Genomic DNA, 18915 nt, shown 5'->3' on the forward strand with positions numbered 1-18915 from the left:
CTCCATGAAATTGGTATCGTACTCAGAGCGTTCATCAAATGGTTCAATTCTTCCGAAACTGTGTTATCAATTAGGTACCCCCGAAACTCACGAATTGTATTTCTTTCATTTAACTGTAACCTAATTGGCAATTTTCTAACTTCATTTTCACCAAATGCCAACATTTGTTTAGAAAGTTTAATACCTTTGTTGTTTATATTTTCCTTCTCTCGTCATCGACATTGTCACTAGTTCTTTGAACTAGTTGTTAAATTTGAATTTTTTTTTTCTTCCTTTTTTTGAAACTAAGTTGTACTATTGTACTGCAAAATGTTGGTGTCATTCGGATATTCAGGAACTGTGACCATGTAAACAGAGATAGGGAAAATTTATGGAAAAAAAAAAAAAAAAACACACTTCCGCGAAACAACAGATGATTATTCGTCGGCGTAAAAGAAAATCACTACTTCCTAATTCTCGAAAAGGGAGCTTACAGTTGATTCACAGTGGTGTCCAACAAATTATCAAATTTTCTCATTAAATGTTTTGTTCAGTAAATGTAATTGTGTATTGTACTTAATAAAATTTCAGAGTATTTTCAATTTTTCTTTTACAAGTAACAAGATATGGAAAAAGGAACACTATTTTTTTTTCGACTCACTCAGTGCGGCCCGCGAAAGAAATCTAACTTTAAGTTTTTTTGAATATGGCCCCTATAGGGAAAATTGTATTTGTATTTTGTATTTGTATGTGTGGCTCCTAGAACGGAAGATAATTTCCGCCTCATTGCTCTGTTCAGGTTTTACACTCTGTCAAGGTAAGGCCGGTACAGTAAAATAAAACATTATGAAACTGGTACAATAAAATAAATAAAAAAAGTATTGCTGTAATTATTTTTTATTGAAAAAATAATTAATTATTTTTATTGAAAAAATAATTTCAGTACAATGATTGTTTGTTATTTGGTTTTTAGGAGCATTAGCAACTAAGGCCATATTGCTCCGTGAATATGCGGTGGTCATCACTTAGACCTTTCCGCATCCTCCGTATTTGGTGGTGACGGGCTCGAACCCCGGTCTAATCAAGAAGCGTGTGCTACGCACTGCTGCTCCTTCCCACCAGGCTACGAAGGCGCCTCAGTACAATGAATGGAATTTTTCGTTGTACTAGTGTACAATGAAATAATTCGCATAAAATATATTATAATAACACTAAAATTATTGGGGCATGGTAACTGAAATAAGATATATAATTTTGATACTCAAATGATTTTAATTCCTGAGTGAATACTCCATCGATTGTAGTTCCATTAAGTATTTACTAAAGTATTTGACTTAATATCTGAATCGAAGATATCTTTCATAAATTTACAAAATTTAGAAAACTTCTTTCCAGCCTCAGAATTTAATTCTAGATTGAAATCACAATCGAGAACTAGAGGTATGTGATCCAGTGGCTCTTCCAATAAATTTGCACCCTCAATGGAATACGTCATCAAATTCTTGTTTATGAATTTTTGAATTATATCTAACGACATCCCTGGAGTAATGTATATGGCAACAATGACAATAGATTCACTATTGAATTTGCACAAAGATCCACAAATGTCTCCAGTTTCATCTGATACTGCTGTTGCATTTGCTATTATGTTGTGAAAATTTATGTAGTGTACTCCGTAGTCGAGTGGTCAGGCGAGGGAGTACAGTAGCACACACTCTTTGAGTAGACCGGGGTCTACTCAAAGAGTGTGTGCTACTGTACTGCTAAATACGGTCGATTTGCCAACCCGCACTGGACCAGCATGGCAGATTATGATCAATTTCCCTCAGCTTGAATTGTTGAGGAGACTTCCATCCTGTAGTGGGTTGATAATGGGTGCAATTTATGTGGTGTACTGATGATAGTTGAACCTTCACGTTGATATATCGCAACACCACCACTACGAACATCCGACCTTTTAAATTGAGTCACACATTGGAATGGTTTAAGTAATAATGTTCATCATTATCCAACCACGTTTCACTTAATATCAATATTTTGGATTGTTGTAAGATTGTGTCCGTTTCGATATCTCGAACATGGGCTCGTAAACTTTGTACGTTTATTGACGGTGTAGATATACCACTTTGTACGAAATCTTGCAGTTCATCCTGTAGAGGCGGTAGCTTATTTTTTAAACGATCTAGTTCAGCACAATTCTATATTACTAGTAGCTTTGGCGTGGTGAAATGTGAAACGTCGTGGGGATTTGTAATATATAAACCTTGCAATGTAGTCACTCGAGATAACATCACGTATACAAGTTTCTGTTGATGGTCTTTCTCATAATTATATACATCTTTGTCGAAGGTCCCTCCTTGAAATTTATATGTAGTCAAAGTACAAGCACATACTAAAGGAAATTGTGTACGTGTTATTTTCCTATTGTTCTTGAATGGAATCGTAGTTGATCATTTTATGATAGGTACGGATTGACTAGGTAAATGTTTATCTTTTACATATTGTTTATAACGAGATTGAAGATTATGTCCTATTTTTGACTCAGAAAATTTCATCCAAACTCGTTTAACTGTTTCGTCGTCCTCAAATTCGAAATATACTAAAGTACCGACTGCACCGTTTACCAATCCATCGACATCTATATTTTTAGTAGTCATGTACGGTTTTCCTTTCAATAATGGTAGAATGTATGGAAGTCCTGCAGTTTCAGTCACTGGCATTTTATGAATTTTATTTCGAAAAGTGTATTTGCTAATTGTTCTTCAGAATGATATCCATGGTATAAATCTTGTGCTACCACTTAATGGGTTTCATCTGCAACTAAAGCATTTGTATTATAGATATTTACATCACTATTTCTTAAAAATAGTCTAATCCCTTGCTATAATAAACTGGTAGCATCTTCTTTGGTAACAAATCTCGATTGTATAATTTTAAGTTCATCTGCTAATAACGCTTCTCCGTTGCCTATTTTTGTAAGAATTTTAGAAAATGTACTATCAGACAGTCGAACAACTTGTACTAATTCATGAAATTATAGTGAATGCCATAATTCTGGAGCAATCTCTAATGACTTGTTTATAAATTTTTTCGATTCCAATATAGAACAAATCATGTTAGCTGTTATTCTATTGATTTAAATGCAATTTGCAAATTTTCTGCAGTACATATTCGATTCTAGATTGAAATTGTTGGGGAGTTATGTTGTTGTTGTTTGGTTTTTAGGAGCATTGGCAACTAAGGCCATATTGCTCCAGGATATGCGGTGGTCATTCCTTAACCTTTCCGCATCCTCCGTATTTGGTGGTGACGGGCTCGAACCCCGGTCTAATCAAGAAGCATGTGCTACGCGCTGCTGCTCCTTCCCACCTGGCTACGGAGGCGCCTTGGGGAGTTACAACACGACGATCACATCTGCGAATTTCATTCTATGCCATCATAAAGGGGGTAATTTTCAATCCATTTTTAAATTTTCGTGCATGTCCCAATTATATAGCTGGAAAAGAAAGTTCTGCATGTATTTCAAATATGAAACTTGTTGACGATCTCTGACCTGATACTATACATAAATATTTATCTTCAGACCATAATGTTTGTTGTTGAATTAACAAGTTTATCATCATTGTTGACAGGTTTCACAATTTCATCTGAATGTTCCTGTTCGCTATCATCATTTGTCTCCAAAACATCGTCACTCGCTTTTATGCCGTAGAATTTACACGAAGGTGAATTTATCAAATACCGTAACGATATTGTCACTATTTCCTTCTGCACACATCCTTGTAGATATGATTTATGTACGAGTCTTCGTTTTATATATATATTAATGGCATAATCGTCATCTGATTCTCTAGGTAATTGATCAACCAGTCTTTTCGTTAACTGGTATATTTTTTACTTGTGCAAAGATCCCATATTGTCCATGTTCATAACGTAAACAACGAATTTGCATAAAGGATAATCGTGATGATATCAAACGCTTTGTTACATCCAGTAGAGGCAAATGAGTAGGATACGTTGGATATATAAATCCATTTGACGTGGCCATAGTATCCGTCCCTCTTTTAATGAAGTATGACATGTGTTACACGTCATGAAAGTATTTACTTCTTGTAAAGGAAATTCATTTTGAAGTAATTCATGGGCTCACATCTGGTGAGTATGGGCTTGGCATACCCAGGGTCCTGAGCTGGACGTCATTCTTCTCTTTCTTGGTGATTCCCTTCTACATCTCTCAGGATAGCTCGATATTTTTTTTTTGGCTGGTGCTGTATAAGACTCAGATTTCCTTGCACAACACGGTTAATAATAATAATAATGTGTTGTTGTTGGAAATGGTTTCAAATCTAATTGAAACCATAAACAATCACAAACATCACAACTAAATCCAAATGGGTTTTTGCACACGTTCTTCAAACTCACTGTCAGCTCATGTAGACACTATAGGAATGTATTCAGAAATCTCATTTTTAGCCATTTCTAATTTCGTATTTTTGATGCACAATATTCCTTCATTCGTTCTACCGAAGTTTTAGATTTCCAATAAGAATCAGGCATAGTAGAATTCTGTGGTTGAATTTCGTTATGATTCAGAATAGTTTGAATTTCTAATTTCCTTTTCTTCCATTCACGATATTCCTTATTTCAGCTAGTTTTTTTGGGTGCAGTTTGAGAACTCCCATGCATAACACTCTTGTTGAATTTCATCTGGATTCACATTTCTGTCCAACTTCCCTTTCTCTTTCACGATATTCCCTTGAATGCTGGGTTGTACCTTTTGGCAGTCACTTGCATATTAATCATTGTTGACATAACTTAGCACATCACTGCTCAATTGTACTTGTCACTGCAACTTGTTGCATACAATTGAGTTTCCTTGGGCACACGCACTGTACTTGTTGCGTCACTGCACACAAATACGATGCACATCGGGTTTCGTGACAATTTCTAGGTAACGTAATGCTTTTTTCCAAACGCTGGTAAAAACGCTTTTAACGTAAAAAAAAAAAAAAAAAAAGTTTAATCCATACAGATTTTCATCCCACTTCCGCCTCCAGGTACTCATCCTAGCTGCAGGAAGGCAAGGCCTTCCCTACTCGTTTCCTCCCTGGGAATGAGTTTCCCAGGGAGGAAAAGAAAACTAGAGTAAGATGAAGGTCGAAATGGGGGGGATTCCCCCAGCTCAGTCCAGAATAAATTGCCGGGAAAAAAAAGAAGTGGGTGAGAGGTTGCTAACCTGACATGGGGGAAAAGGTTGGACATCACTGCAGTAGGTTAACCAAAGCCCATTGGCAGCATCAGGAATACCCCCCGATCTGCTTTGTTGACCAGCACGACTTCTCCATTGAAGGCCAGAAATGCAAACAGTGCGCTCCAAGTTAAGCCTGTCCTAATCTGTTCTTTATATGAAATTTTTTTTTTTTGCTCAACGAAATTTTCTTTTTGCTCAACGTAACTTCCAACAGGAATTCAAAAAATTCCGCTATAAAAGGAGTTGGTTAAACAGAGGTCCAACTGAGTAATTTAGAATTCTAAAAATGGTTATAAAGTTTAATATAGAAAATATCTTAACAACGGGTAAATATGTTAAAAAAAATTTACATATTACAAATTTCGAAGTGTACTGCATCCAAACGTCACACATCACTGCTAGCAAAAGTGCCGGTACACCGTAACGTTGCATACTGTCCCAAATAAAGCACTGTATATACATACTTCCCACACATTCTTCATCAATAGTAAGACGTGACTGCTTATTGGTGAAGGTTAGGAGGTACATTTTTCCCAAAAAATAATTTCTTTAAATTGTTTGTGCTGTGGCCCTCCAAGTTTTCTGTACATATGGTTACCAATGGATAAAATAAAAATTGCTATTCCAGTAATAACTATGAAAAACCTTCACGAGTTCTTGGAAGCTCAACTGCATTCCAGAATTTGTTGTTCACTCAAAAATTCACAGTTCACACATTTAGAACTTTGGGCTCAACTCCAAGCTCACATTCTGCTTGTAGTTTATATACATGGAATAAACCTTTAATTATATCACTCGTATAAGATTTCCTAATCCAAAACCACTGCACAGCCATGCAACACACGACTAAGGAACCCTGTTTGGCATTAAATTCTACATTGAACGATATATGTTAATGTGGTTTACTTCATATTTAGTTTTAAAATTCCACCTAAGTTCAGTTACTGTAAAATTTTTGAAAGCTGGTACAGGACTTACAGCTATGACTGAAAATATTGTCAAAAAGGGTGTAAAGTATCACAAACAGTTGTCACAGGTTTTAAAATGCATTGTACCAGATTTAAAAAATGCATTTAAAAATGAGTTTACAAAAATAAGTGACCAAGTTTCTCTTAAAGGCTTTTTTTGCACAACTGGCTATCATTAAAATGAAATAAAGATATCCTTAGAGAACAGTGCAATAACTCAAAACACAACTCTGATTAAATTGTCACTGCAGGTAAGCAGATATGCAAATTTCAAAGTGGAACATTGGGCTTAACTACAAGTTCAAGTTCTGTTTATAGTTTATAAACAGAGTATATCTTTAATTATATCAGTCTTATAAGATTTCTTAATCCAACCTATAAATGATTATCTCAACAGTACCCACTATCTAAATATATAGGGTGTTTCAATTAAAAGGATTTAGGGTCTATCTCACTCAACGGTTTAGGATAATTGTCTGAATCTTTTTTTACCATACTTATGCTGAAACTTTTGAATTTAATATTACTCTTTTTTTTAATTTTTTTTTAAGGTCAAATAACAGCAGTTTAAATTTATTCCAGATATATACTGATAACATTATTTGACTAAATTGAGAACAGGAAAAACTTTCCCACAATTTCTGATTAGGCAAAATTTAAATTTTGCCTAATCAGAAATTGTAAAATCTAAATGATAATACTTAATCTAACTGTAACATTAAATTCAAAAATTTTAACTCAAGTATGATAAAAAAAGACTTGTGGACAGGAAAACAGCCCACACCTAAAAATCAGTGAGACAGGTCTCAGTACCTTTTAATTAAAACACTTTGTATTTTTATGTGCACACATGCACTCCCCCCACCCCCAACTTCAATGAATAAAAGAATTTCAATGCGACAGAACCAATTTCAAAATACAAAAGACTTCTTTAAAATAATTTTCCTAAATTTCTATCAATTAAGTTAAATGAATTAGCAGATGTGCTTATACAATTAAATAGCTATTGTTTTACTTTCCAGAAAAAAAATACTACATAATATACATGAACTATTTCCAATTTTCTACTGCACACTTGAACGAAAGGATGAAATAAGTAGAGCCATATGTTTCGTAATAAAATGTACTGTATGTGCTTACCTTAAGTTATTTTACCTCTTTAAGTCAAAAAAACTTCATATTTGATTAAATTTATTATAACAAAAAATTCATAACAACAAAACCATTGTTTTCTTTTTTTCCATTAAAACCTAAAATATTGCATTTCAGCAATCAGGAAAAGTCAATGATCATATAATATTACTGAGCAATAATTTATTTCTGTATCACAAATAACCAGTTTGTTTCATGAAACTCTGTGAACTATTAAACATTTCTAATGAACTTAGCACGTGACATCACAAAAAATTGTGACATACAAAATTTATTATATTCTACATACATAAAGCACTGGTACTGACACTCCAGCACCAAACTGGCTGAAGTACATGTTGCTACCAGTTTAAACCTAGAGGGGGAACTTCTCCCTACATACCAGTTCTACATCACATACTGTACAATAAAGTACTTTAACAAGACATTCACAATACAAACGAAACTTGTTTACATTATTATATAAATATTACTATAAAAACGCAATTTTCAGTCAATATCAATTGGTAACCTGTGATTATACAAGAGTTTAATCTCCACAGGGAACTAAGAGTTACTTCGCACATTGTAGTGACATTAAAAACATTGCCACAGAATAAATCCTTATGTATCCCTTATCTCTAACTCGTAGCAAGTTTGGTTTGGTTTCTAGTCCATCCATTTCCCAGTCAAGATGTCAAAGAAAGTCCATAAATAGTTTGTGGCAACTGTATAGAGGCAAAAATTCCATAGCAGACTAGACAAATCCAAAATTTTTTGCCTTAATAGCCAATAACAGTTTCGTGCGAAGAATAGCCTTTGAGGAATATAAAGGAATGTAGAGGCGAGAGATACAAGTATTGGCAGTAGGCAAGTGCTGGTCATCTGCAGGACGAATTGTGATGGTTGGCATAGGCTGGAAACCTTCTTCACTTGCAGGAAGAGCTGGACTTCCAGACCAAAAATATACCTTTAAGAAAACACAATATTCATTAGTTTGAAATACAAAATGATATTATTTTAGATTATAATTAAAACTATGTATATACTGGAATACTTTTTTCAAGCAAATAACACCTATTATTACATCTCACTGAGTAAATAATTTAATCAAATTAATAAAATAAATGGAATTACTTCTTTGATAAAGAAATAATCACAAAGACTTTTTATACTTTTAATTTAAGAATAAGTTGTAACACAAACTCTCGTTAACTAGCTTCTCATTTGTTAGCATGTCTGAAAACCAAATAGCAAAAAAGGAAAAGCAACTTCAGTATAAATTTTACAACAGATATGGATTTGCAACTTAAGCATTTCATAATTTTTTGCACTAATGTAATCACATTCAGTACTGGATTTAGCGCTTTTGGTGTCGAGAGCAGAATACTTTTTTGTGACCCCTATACACCAGAATATATAATCATGCATAAAACACAACTGAAGTGTTTTTTTTTAATTTTTTAAGATACACCTTAGGTACAGTTCTCCATAACAGCATAGTGGTTTTGCCTGTAATCAGTAAAAGTTACAATAGTCAGACAAAAAAGTCATAGGGCATGCAATGGACTTGTTTCAAGAATAGGAAAAAAGTGAATGAACTATTATTTCAGGACAATTTTAAAATTAGGACTGCTTTTCCTTTTTGGATGTTTGCCCTACAGCTTATTAAGCGTGGGTGGGACTTATTTTCCTTATCTTTGTTTTAAAACCGAAAAAGGTGAATGAACCATTAACACTAATGCCTTTGAAACCCAGATTACTGCTGCTTCTTTTTTTTTTAATTAACAAACTATGGGGTTGTTGCAAGATACTTCCCTTTGCCACTATATGCCCTTTTTTAAAAATTAGGAGAGTGAATAAATTGCTAAATATATTTGAACGCATCATTACAAAAAAACCTTGTTAATTTGAAATTCAAGGGACAAAAATATTTTCACAATTCTCATTTAAAATATTAATCTTTTAGCTTCATTGGCAAAAATTCATGAACAAATGGTTAATGCATCAATTTAATCAGTATGGGAAGATAACAATTGTGCTGTGCAAAAATTCAATAAAATTTTCACACATGATGACAATTGCCAAGAGTTTTATTTTTGCAGCCATTAGAGGGGGTGCCTCCGGAGCCAGGTGGGCAGGAGCAGCAGTGCGTAGCACACCCACCAAATACGGAGGATGTGGAAAGGTCAGGGAATGACCACCACATATCCCCGGAGCAATATAGCCTTAGTTGCTAATGCTCCTAAAAACCAAATAACAAACAAAGCAGCCACTAGCCACATAGTTTTGATATATATACAGGGTGTATCATAACATGTGGGATTCACTTTAGTGCCAAAAAACAATTTTAAAAAATTCACGTAAACATAAGTTTGATTTCGCCTTGTTTCTGAGTTCCAGCCATTTGTGTTCCAGTAACTATCTGCTTATGTTTACAGGAAATGCTCAAAATGACCACTGCTCACTGGAATACAAGCCTGAAAATGCCTTGTTATAGACCTCCTCACCCGCTCAAAAGTTTCAGGTGTCTGGTGCTGATCGTCTACTTTGAAAGGTCTTATTTGGCACACAATGATTAGGGAAGTTTTCAGCATACAGATAGATGTCTTGCCTAGGCTGCATTGCATCTAGCAACTCCACATATGAGATACATATCTGCAACCTCTCGATTTCAATAAGCCTCCATTATCACAGCAAACGCACATTATCAAAATGTTAATAACAAGCTTCAAAGGCAGTGCCCCTGTCAGGAAAACTAACCGGAATTACTCAAAGAATACTATGGGATCTTGTTTACATAACTATGAACAAGGTCCTTTATGACAGTGCTATTCAAAGTGTGGTCCGCAGACTGGTGCCGGTCCATGATGAGATAAGTACAGAAATTAAGAGTAATTCATTTTTATTGTATTTTGCAAAAGTATTAGTCCTTGATGGATTGGAAATAAAAGAAACTGGTCCTTCACCACAGACAGTGCTAACTCACAGTGTGGAAAGACCTGATGGAACACAAAAAAGTGGCTGTAACTTTGAAACAAGGCAGAATCAGACCTATGTTTATATGAACTTTTGCTAAAGGGGGGGAAGAGTGTGTGTCAGTGTTTATCTGTGTCTTGGGGATATTATTTGCTGTATAATAGTTCAACCCTATGCAAAAGAGGGAAATGCTTTTTTTACGCTATTATTTTCTGTAAATTCCGTAACTATCAAGTTTATGACTTCTGTCAGCCAGTGACCAGACTGCCATCATTTTTGAATAGCAGCAGACAAAAATGTCCAGTATGAGTACAGCCGAGAAAAATATGTCTGATTATATCTGCGAAATTTTATCTTGGTTTTGTGGTAATAAATCTTTCTTTTTCTGCATATATGTTACTATTTACAGAAAAGGTTAACAATGGAAGCTGCTTGGAAGGAAAATATCACATGCAACTATGTACAAAAATATACAGCAGTTAAAAAAAAACAAAAACACACGATTACCAAATAAATCACGTTATTTTTCCTTTGTTGGTTATTTTAATGTTTTTCCTCTTGGGACATTGGTCAGTCAAATTTCATCATTGTGACAAAGTGGTCATATCAGCTACAGAAAGGTGGAACCAACTCTTTGGGTGAAAATTACCTCATGTTGAAACACCAGACTCGTGTACAGCTTAAAAATTTTTTCCCAATGGCCCAAGGAGATACTCAGCATAAAGGAATGATAGTTATAAGCTAGGTTTCCTCTTTTATTGTTAGTAAAAATTTGCCACGAAACATGGCCAAACTGTGTGTGAGGAAATCAGGTGACGACTCAGCGTTGTTATGGGCCTATATGAGAGCTTGAAGGACAGGATGGATGCCCATATGATGGATAGGTGAAACCGGACCAGGGGCAAAGGTTGATGACGTTGTACAGCAGATATAATCTTTTAAGGGCACAAAAGGTGATATTGTTGTACATGTTGGCACTAATGATATTAAGAGTAGGAGACCAGGGGAATTACTTAACAAGTACAGGTCACTGTTGGGAAAAAAAAAAAAAAAAAAAAGCCATGAATTAGGGTTGAACTTGAGTCTGCAATTCTGCCCAGACACGATGTTATGTTATGTTATGTTATTTGGTTTTTAGGAGCATTAGCAACTAAGGCCATATTGCTCCGGGATATGCGGTGGTCATTCCCTAACCTTTCCGCATCCTCCGTATTTGGTGGTGACAGGCTCGAACCCTGGTCTATTCAAGAAGCGTGTGCTAAGAACTGCTGCTCCTTCCCACCTGGCTACGGAGGTGCCCCCCCCCCCCCGACACGATAGGAGGGAGTATATGATGAGAGTCTTGTCGATCAATTCGGCCCCAGAGAGATTGTGCAAGGCTCAAGGGGTAGAATTTTTCTCAGCCTGGTCTGTGCTTGTTAACAGGAGACACTACTTCTACAGGGATGGGATACACTTAAATAGAAAGGGTGCAAGAATATTTGCTGATGGTATCGAGGCATTGTTAGGTGAGTCGGAAAACTGCTAGCTTGGAGGACACACGGACTAATAGATTAACAGTAGCCGCTGGCAGAGGTGAAAGTGATTCTTGCACTGCTTCTAGTGGAATGAGCAGCAGCCTGGAAAACAAGATGCAGGGGATTTCAGGGACTGCTGGGAGTCATTGCGGTACAAGTAAACGCATGGGGTGTGTTAGGGTAGCTAAGAATAGGAACAGGTGCATGTATACTTGCGTGTACACCAATGCTAGGAGTATGGTAAATGTGTGTGGAAGAATGAAGAACCAGCTTCACTGTCATGAATGAAGCACATACAACTTCTGCATGTAAAACATGGATTGAAATTAAAGTTACTGCTCAGAAATTTTATAAAAATGGCTCAAGGAAATATTTGACACATCACTTTGCTATTGCCAACACAGACTGCAAAAAATGCAACTAAACACAGTTGTAAAGTAAATAAAAAAAAGGAATTCTAGCTCTGACTGCAGGAATCTGCACAGTAAGTCACAGGAGTTATTGAGGGAAACATGGTTACAGAAGATCTGGTAGGAAGACATGCTATGATGGCATATAAAAATTCAGTTTTTTATATGAAATGTAGTAATGATTTCAGTAAATAAAACAAAAAGTTATTTATCAAATTAGTATACCAGCCTATAAAATTACAAGGAAAAATGACTGTCGGTAAACTATGACTTGACAGACATGTAGGCATAACAACACTAGTTACTCTCTCCAGTGAGCACCAATGGGAAATTAACTTGCTGTGTGTTAGCAGCATCACATATATAAGGATAATAATTAATAATTTGATTCATTGCCTTCCTCATATGTAAGGGCTTCTCAGGTCTCTGTTCTGGGGTCTCCTAATTAGTCTATGTACTCAAATTTCATTAAATTATTATTACTTTTGACTTTTAATTTGGCTTGACAAAGTATTACAGGTGACCCCCACTTAACACTGATAATTTGTTCCGGAAAAACAGCGCTAATTGAATTCGCGCTAAGCGAGCGCCGCATTCCCATAAGGTAACATATGTATTTGTGAGTTGCGGTTGGTGCCATAGGATATTTCCTAATCAATAATAAACGGTAGTGAAGAGATGCACAAATGTCGGTCAAAATATTTCATATTCAAATATTTGTACATATAAAATATTCTGCATTACATACGTATATAATTATGTGGTAACTACTTAGTATTAAAATTCCAATTAAAATCATGAATTTAATTGATCTAAATTGATTTAATTTAATTGATTAATTTAATAATGAAAAATGTGTCGATTTTGGGTTGTACTTTGGCCCTATTCCTGGTAAACTAAAAGGGGTTTCAATTTAAAATCCCTAGCAGCGTTACCACCCAACAATATAGTCAACTGATCCTTTGCCACTTTGAAACCTGGCTGGTTTTTTATTCTTTCAATATGAAACTTCTTTTAGGCATTCGTTTCCAAAAAAAGTCCTGCGTCACCTATGTTAAAAACTTGTTGAGAAGTGTAACACATAATACCCCTCTTCAATAATTTTAACAAGTTCTGGCTCCTTGATCTTTACTTGCAGCTTCTTCCTGGATTTGAAATCTGTTCGACCAGCCCTTACTAATTTTAAAATGGTTCAACATTTTTTATTTTTTTAGGTGAGCTTTCTTCAGATCATCATATAGGCTAATCTCTCTCTCTCTTTTATAATATTTAACTTAACTGAATTCTGCATTGGATATTATCTTCAATAAAATTAGTTAAAGTCTCTTCATTTCAATCCTAATAGCCGGCTTAGCCCTAGTTGCTTTCAGTGGAACAGCTGATTTTCCCGCTGCTAAAATTAATTCTTTATTTTTTATAATTGTTCTTACAGTTAAACTTGCCAGTCCTAAATTATGGCACATATCCACTTGTCATTGACCAGAATCGATTAATTTCAAAACGTCTAATTTAATTTTCAAATTCAGTCTTTTTCTTACATTTGTAGTCTTAATACTGCATCCAGATGTTGTTGCTTTTTCATTCTTATCCGCCATTATTAACTCTTCGAAAATGTAACTGCATTGGTTGCATTAATTATGATACAATATTCGAGTAAACTGTCTGTTACACACAATGTCTAACACTGTACCAAGTAATCACCAGACTTTGGATAAATGCATATAACGCAAATATTACAAGCAATATACTTGATCATTTTTAAAAATGTTGATCTCAGAACTACGTAACCAGTCACTGTACTGCAATTAAATCAGTGTGCGGGAAACGTTTTAATGGTGTTTTGCTATTCATTTTCAAGCTATTGACTCCATCAAATGAAAAGATTTCGTTAAATATGCCAAAAATGCAATCTGTAAAAGAGCGTTATAGTGATTTGTGACAACATTATAGTGAATCAGCGTAAAGCGAACCATGTTATAATGAAGGCCTGCTGTACTGAATACAAGAAAAACAAACAGCTTCCTCTTCATTCCCTTCTTAAATAGTGACTTTATTTATGTACACAAACAAGGTACAATTTCATAAATTTTATCAAATGTACGTTTTTACAGCTGTACTGACACACAAAGAACTCTCTCTCTCTCTCTTCTCTTCTCTCTATCTCTCCCCCTCTACTCTAAAGCAACATCAAACTGGTCCGGTTACAAGCACTTTACAACCAGCTTATGCAACTATAATTAGCAAGAGTAGTTAGTGCTAAAAGAGAGAAATGTTACCCCATTTTTTGCATGGATTACAAGTATTACAATTATTGTCAATGATATACAGGAATTTTGCTAGCAGGGAAAAGGAGGTGATTAACCCTTTGTATAGGGCAATGGTCAGGCCATGCCTTGAGTATTGCATACAGGTCTGGAGGTCTCATTTTAGCAAGGATGTAGATTTGCTTGAGCATGTACAGAGAAAGGCAACAAGATTGGTGAGGGGAACGACGGGATCCTCTTACCAAGAGAGGATTAAGTTCTGCAAATCGCAGCGGCTGTAGACTAGGCACCTGCGAGGTGATCTGATTGAAGTGTATAAGGCCTTGAATGCGTTGAGAATTCTGATGGGATTCTTTTGCTTGCTCAGATTCTGCACCCGAGTGGGCATAAATTCAAATTGAGGAAAGACAATTGTAGAATAGATGTGCGTAAATCTGCTTTAGCTAGTGGGTGGGTAATTGCTGGGACAAACTTCCATCTGTCGTGGAAGTTGATACTTTGGGAATTTTTTTTTTTTCTCTTTTTGGCTGATGCTACATAAGCTCATATGCTTGCTTTCTTGCATCACATGCCTCTATTACTATTAAACATCAAATAAATATGGATAATCTCTCTTTAGAAGGTACATACAATTATATGTAATAAACACAGAGCTTGTATACATCGAGATAAGCAAAGTAATGTTTTATTCTCTCCGAAGCACATTCATTATCATTCCTTCTCACACGTGGTGATTTGAAGCTGCTCAGCATCTGTGTTGAGAAATAACACATTTTGTATTGTTAGTGATTGGTATTTTCCCATTTCTTCCTGCCCCTTCCCCCCCAAATGTATACACAAAGTGGATTACATGTGCACCTGTATCGCAAGTTTCAGTTATGTGAATTCTCCATAATTTTGAATGATTCTCGGGGAAAAACAGAAAATTTTAAATCAAAGAGTGCAACATACTGTATGATGATACTATACGTAGAACATTAACATATTTTCATTATATCTCCATTCAATATTGTTATAACAAAGTTTGCTGTTAGTTGATTTTTAAGTCTTTTTGAATGATCCATACTAAAATGCATTTAAAACCCTGAACTGTTGGTTGTGGAAAGGCAAATATGTCAAAAATACATCATATTTTCAATAAAGCAATACCGAAGGATATACTGTACTTTTTCTTTCAAATTATCCTAACAATCATTGCAAAGCTGTGAGCTGTTATATTTCATTTCCTAGGGAAGGTGAGAAGGCCTCTCAAAATGTAACAGATTTTTTAAATCTTTATTTATTCCAATTTTTTGTTGCATTTTAAAAATTTGAAATAGGGATTTCTTCAGTTTCAACTTGTAAATAGCAAATGTGGCATTAAACAGAAAGGTCATTTTAAAATTGATTTTTCTGATAATGCATTCCATCTACATTTCTGAAACTAAACTAAGCAACAAAGCAACATTAGAAAACAGGTGACTGCATCAAAAAGTTAAGACCCCCCCCCACCACCCTTCCATAAGGAAGGGCATAAGAATGTTGGTGAAGCAAGTTTGTGGAGAGCAAACAATAACAAATGATTCACTTATCCGGTGGGTCACAATTCATTAAGAGACAAAAAGTATACTGGAAGTTTTCAGGGCAAATTAAACTAAATACACAATGGTTGCATATTTTGATTGCGTGCTGAAAAACAGGTTGCCATGCTTGAAAAGAAAGTTGAGAGACATTACATCAATCAGGACATCTATAGGTGTGTGACTGAAGAAAACTGAAGGAAAGCATGGTGAAAAACAAATCACTTTGACATGCTAAATAATTCACAGTTTTTGAGGGATTTCTGGAGAACATTTTCTAAGATGTCTTGTTTACAGTAATTCAGTATAAACATTAATTCTACAATATGAATCCAATCCAGTATATTCTAGGAAACTAAGAAAAGAAAATATGCAAGAAAAGGCTAATAGTCTTCCAATTCTAATAACCAATTTCTCCTGATTTTCAGGGTGTTTCACATTCTAGCAGGTAAGCATATTTTATTAATTTGTTTATAGATCTGCTTTAACTATTAAGTAGTTCTCAAAACATTTCTGTATTTACACTGTCAGTTTTTAATCTTCAAGACCCACACTCTGAACTACTAAAAAAAGCTCACCAAATCTTGTTTTTCATGATTTGACATCCTTTCAACAATGGACCAAAACCAACGCTTAAAACGAATCAATTTATCTCCTCCATCACCTGTAAAGTACAAAGGCTTCAATTACTAAAGTTATCTAGTATATTTATTCATACATTAACTAAATCAACTCTTAGCAGATTGATTATTATTATTTTGATTATTCTTTACTGAAGAAAAGATTAATCATGTGGCATAAATGTGTTTCCTCACTTATATATGTATTAAAAAAAAAAAGAGGAACATTTCTAATCTGCTAAGAGATGCATCCTGTATCAGGCCAAATAAAGGATAAGATCTGTTACAGTTAGAATACCAAATACATCATTCTCAGTATCTGTATAAAATTATTAGAGTGAAAAGACTATGGGAGTGTACCAGATTGGGTCTCTTGACTCTAGCAGACCATATCAGCTTGATATTTGGCCTGATGACAGAGTCCCATTGCAAATCCAGAAATGTTACAATTTTGTTAACCCTGTAGCAGGAACAGATTTATACGGTAGACATCACTGTGTAGCGATCAGGCAGGTGTTTAAGGCAGTAAGAGGATTGAGCAAACTTATACTGGGATATATATATGGGATGTTAAGGTGAAGTAGCAAGGGACAAAATATAATTGTAGTAACAAACAAGATAAAAAAATATAATTGTAGAATAAGTGAGAGAAAAAAAATCTTTCATAAAAGAGTTATCAGCTAATGGAATAAGATAACATCTAGCCATATGGAACCAAAAAAAGCTTATACAATAATGGATCAGAAACAGATAAAATGCAAAACTAGAGAGGCCTTTATTTATGACAGCAGATGCTACATAAGCTTTGCTTCTTTACATCGTTCTGTTTTTTTAAATGATATTAATAATAATAATTTAGTTGAGTAGAAACTTTTTAAAATTCATGGTATGAAAAAAATTCCCCCCCCCTTTAAAGAAACAGTTCTGTGCAATTATTAAAATAACAGTTTAATCCACTATAAAACTACACATGGAACAGCTCTTGTGATCTGAAGTTATCTATTTATCTGTGGCTCTTATACAATCATGCAATCTTCAAAAATAATTTGTACTGTGTTTTTCCAAACATAAAAATTAGTGTTTCATAGCTGAAATGGACCAGAAACCCAATGAAGAATTCAGTTTCTTGCCCTTATGCATAAATTCCATCATTCACCTGATTTTACAAAACAAGTATGTGCAGAAGAATGCAGCAGTATTTCCAACAAAAGCTAATTTTACTAGCCTGGTGTACTGCTCATATAACATGAGCAGTGTACCAGACAGCAGATGACATCTGCAATGGAGTTCAGGTAATATCGAGTTTACTTCATTCAAAGTTCATATTTTTCTCTTCTGAAATTAATGAGGTTTTGCTGCATTTTGTTCTTACACATTGCGTTCTTTAATTACGCTTCTTAAATATTAGCTAATATCGAATATTATTGTTTGTTGCTGACTGTGTGAAACACACCCTTAACATATTAGGTCTCATCTTGCATGGTACAATGAATGGTGTAATTGGTCCATGGAACAGTGGAAATTGATTCTATGGAGCGATGAATCTTGTTATTCTCTATTTCAATCAGGTGGGCAGTTGTGAGTGTGGAGTATGCTGGGGGAATGTTTGCTGCAAGAGCTCTGCACTCTGCCAACAACTAAGTCTGGAGAGGAGGTTATCGTGTGGTACTATTTCTCATGGTGTAGCCCGGCAACTTTAGTAGCTGTGCAGGTACCCTGAATGCCAAAGCCACTTTAAAACTTTTGACAATCCAATGCTCCCTCAATGAGGCAGTTTTTTGGTACAGACCCATGTTTGTTTTAGGACAATGCTCCATGTCACACCACAAGTGACATTCAAGGGTGGACATCAGAATTCTGATTTGAACCCTATGGGATAAACTGGAATATCTGGTGAAGGCCATACATTTGCTACTTCAATAGCATTTGCTATTGAAGTGAGTAGCAGTGATGTTGATGTGAGGGTGACCTGTGTCAGGATACTTTTTGGAGGGTAGCGTATACACAACAGCAGGAAGATGCATTTTACATGTAATGACATAAAAGGTTCATTCAAACATGTAATAAATATTGGAGGACTGTCACCGTTAACTGGGAATTCCCCCCACCCCCCAAATAAAATGGTTTAACTAAAATTACAGAACTTAACTCCTGACTGTAGCATTGTTAATGAATTAAAAGGAAATTAACCATTACATTGAAATCACATTGAGAGAAGTGCACTAAAAGTGATGCTT

General features: G+C 35.0%; 1 protein-coding gene across 2 annotated transcripts in view; it reads right to left on the bottom strand.

Annotated features, from left to right (window-relative positions):
- Positions 1 to 7654: 7654 nt before the first annotated feature.
- The window catches only part of hyd (E3 ubiquitin-protein ligase hyd), a 670489-nt gene continuing 659228 nt past the window's right edge, over positions 7655 to 18915 (bottom strand). For both annotated transcript variants that reach the window (XM_090375987.1, XM_090375986.1), the window contains exons 47-48: positions 16637 to 16722; positions 7655 to 8299 (exon numbers count right to left, since the gene is read on the bottom strand). In XM_090375987.1, the coding sequence (XP_090232113.1) occupies positions 8087 to 8299; positions 16637 to 16722 (299 nt within the window). In that variant the 3' untranslated portion in view covers positions 7655 to 8086. The remainder of the gene's footprint in view (positions 8300 to 16636; positions 16723 to 18915) is intronic.

Source organism: Mastigoproctus giganteus, chromosome 6 (genome assembly GCF_048544385.1).
Source record: "Mastigoproctus giganteus isolate SK-2022 chromosome 6, ASM4854438v1, whole genome shotgun sequence".
Lineage (NCBI taxonomy): Eukaryota > Metazoa > Arthropoda > Arachnida > Uropygi > Thelyphonidae > Mastigoproctus > Mastigoproctus giganteus.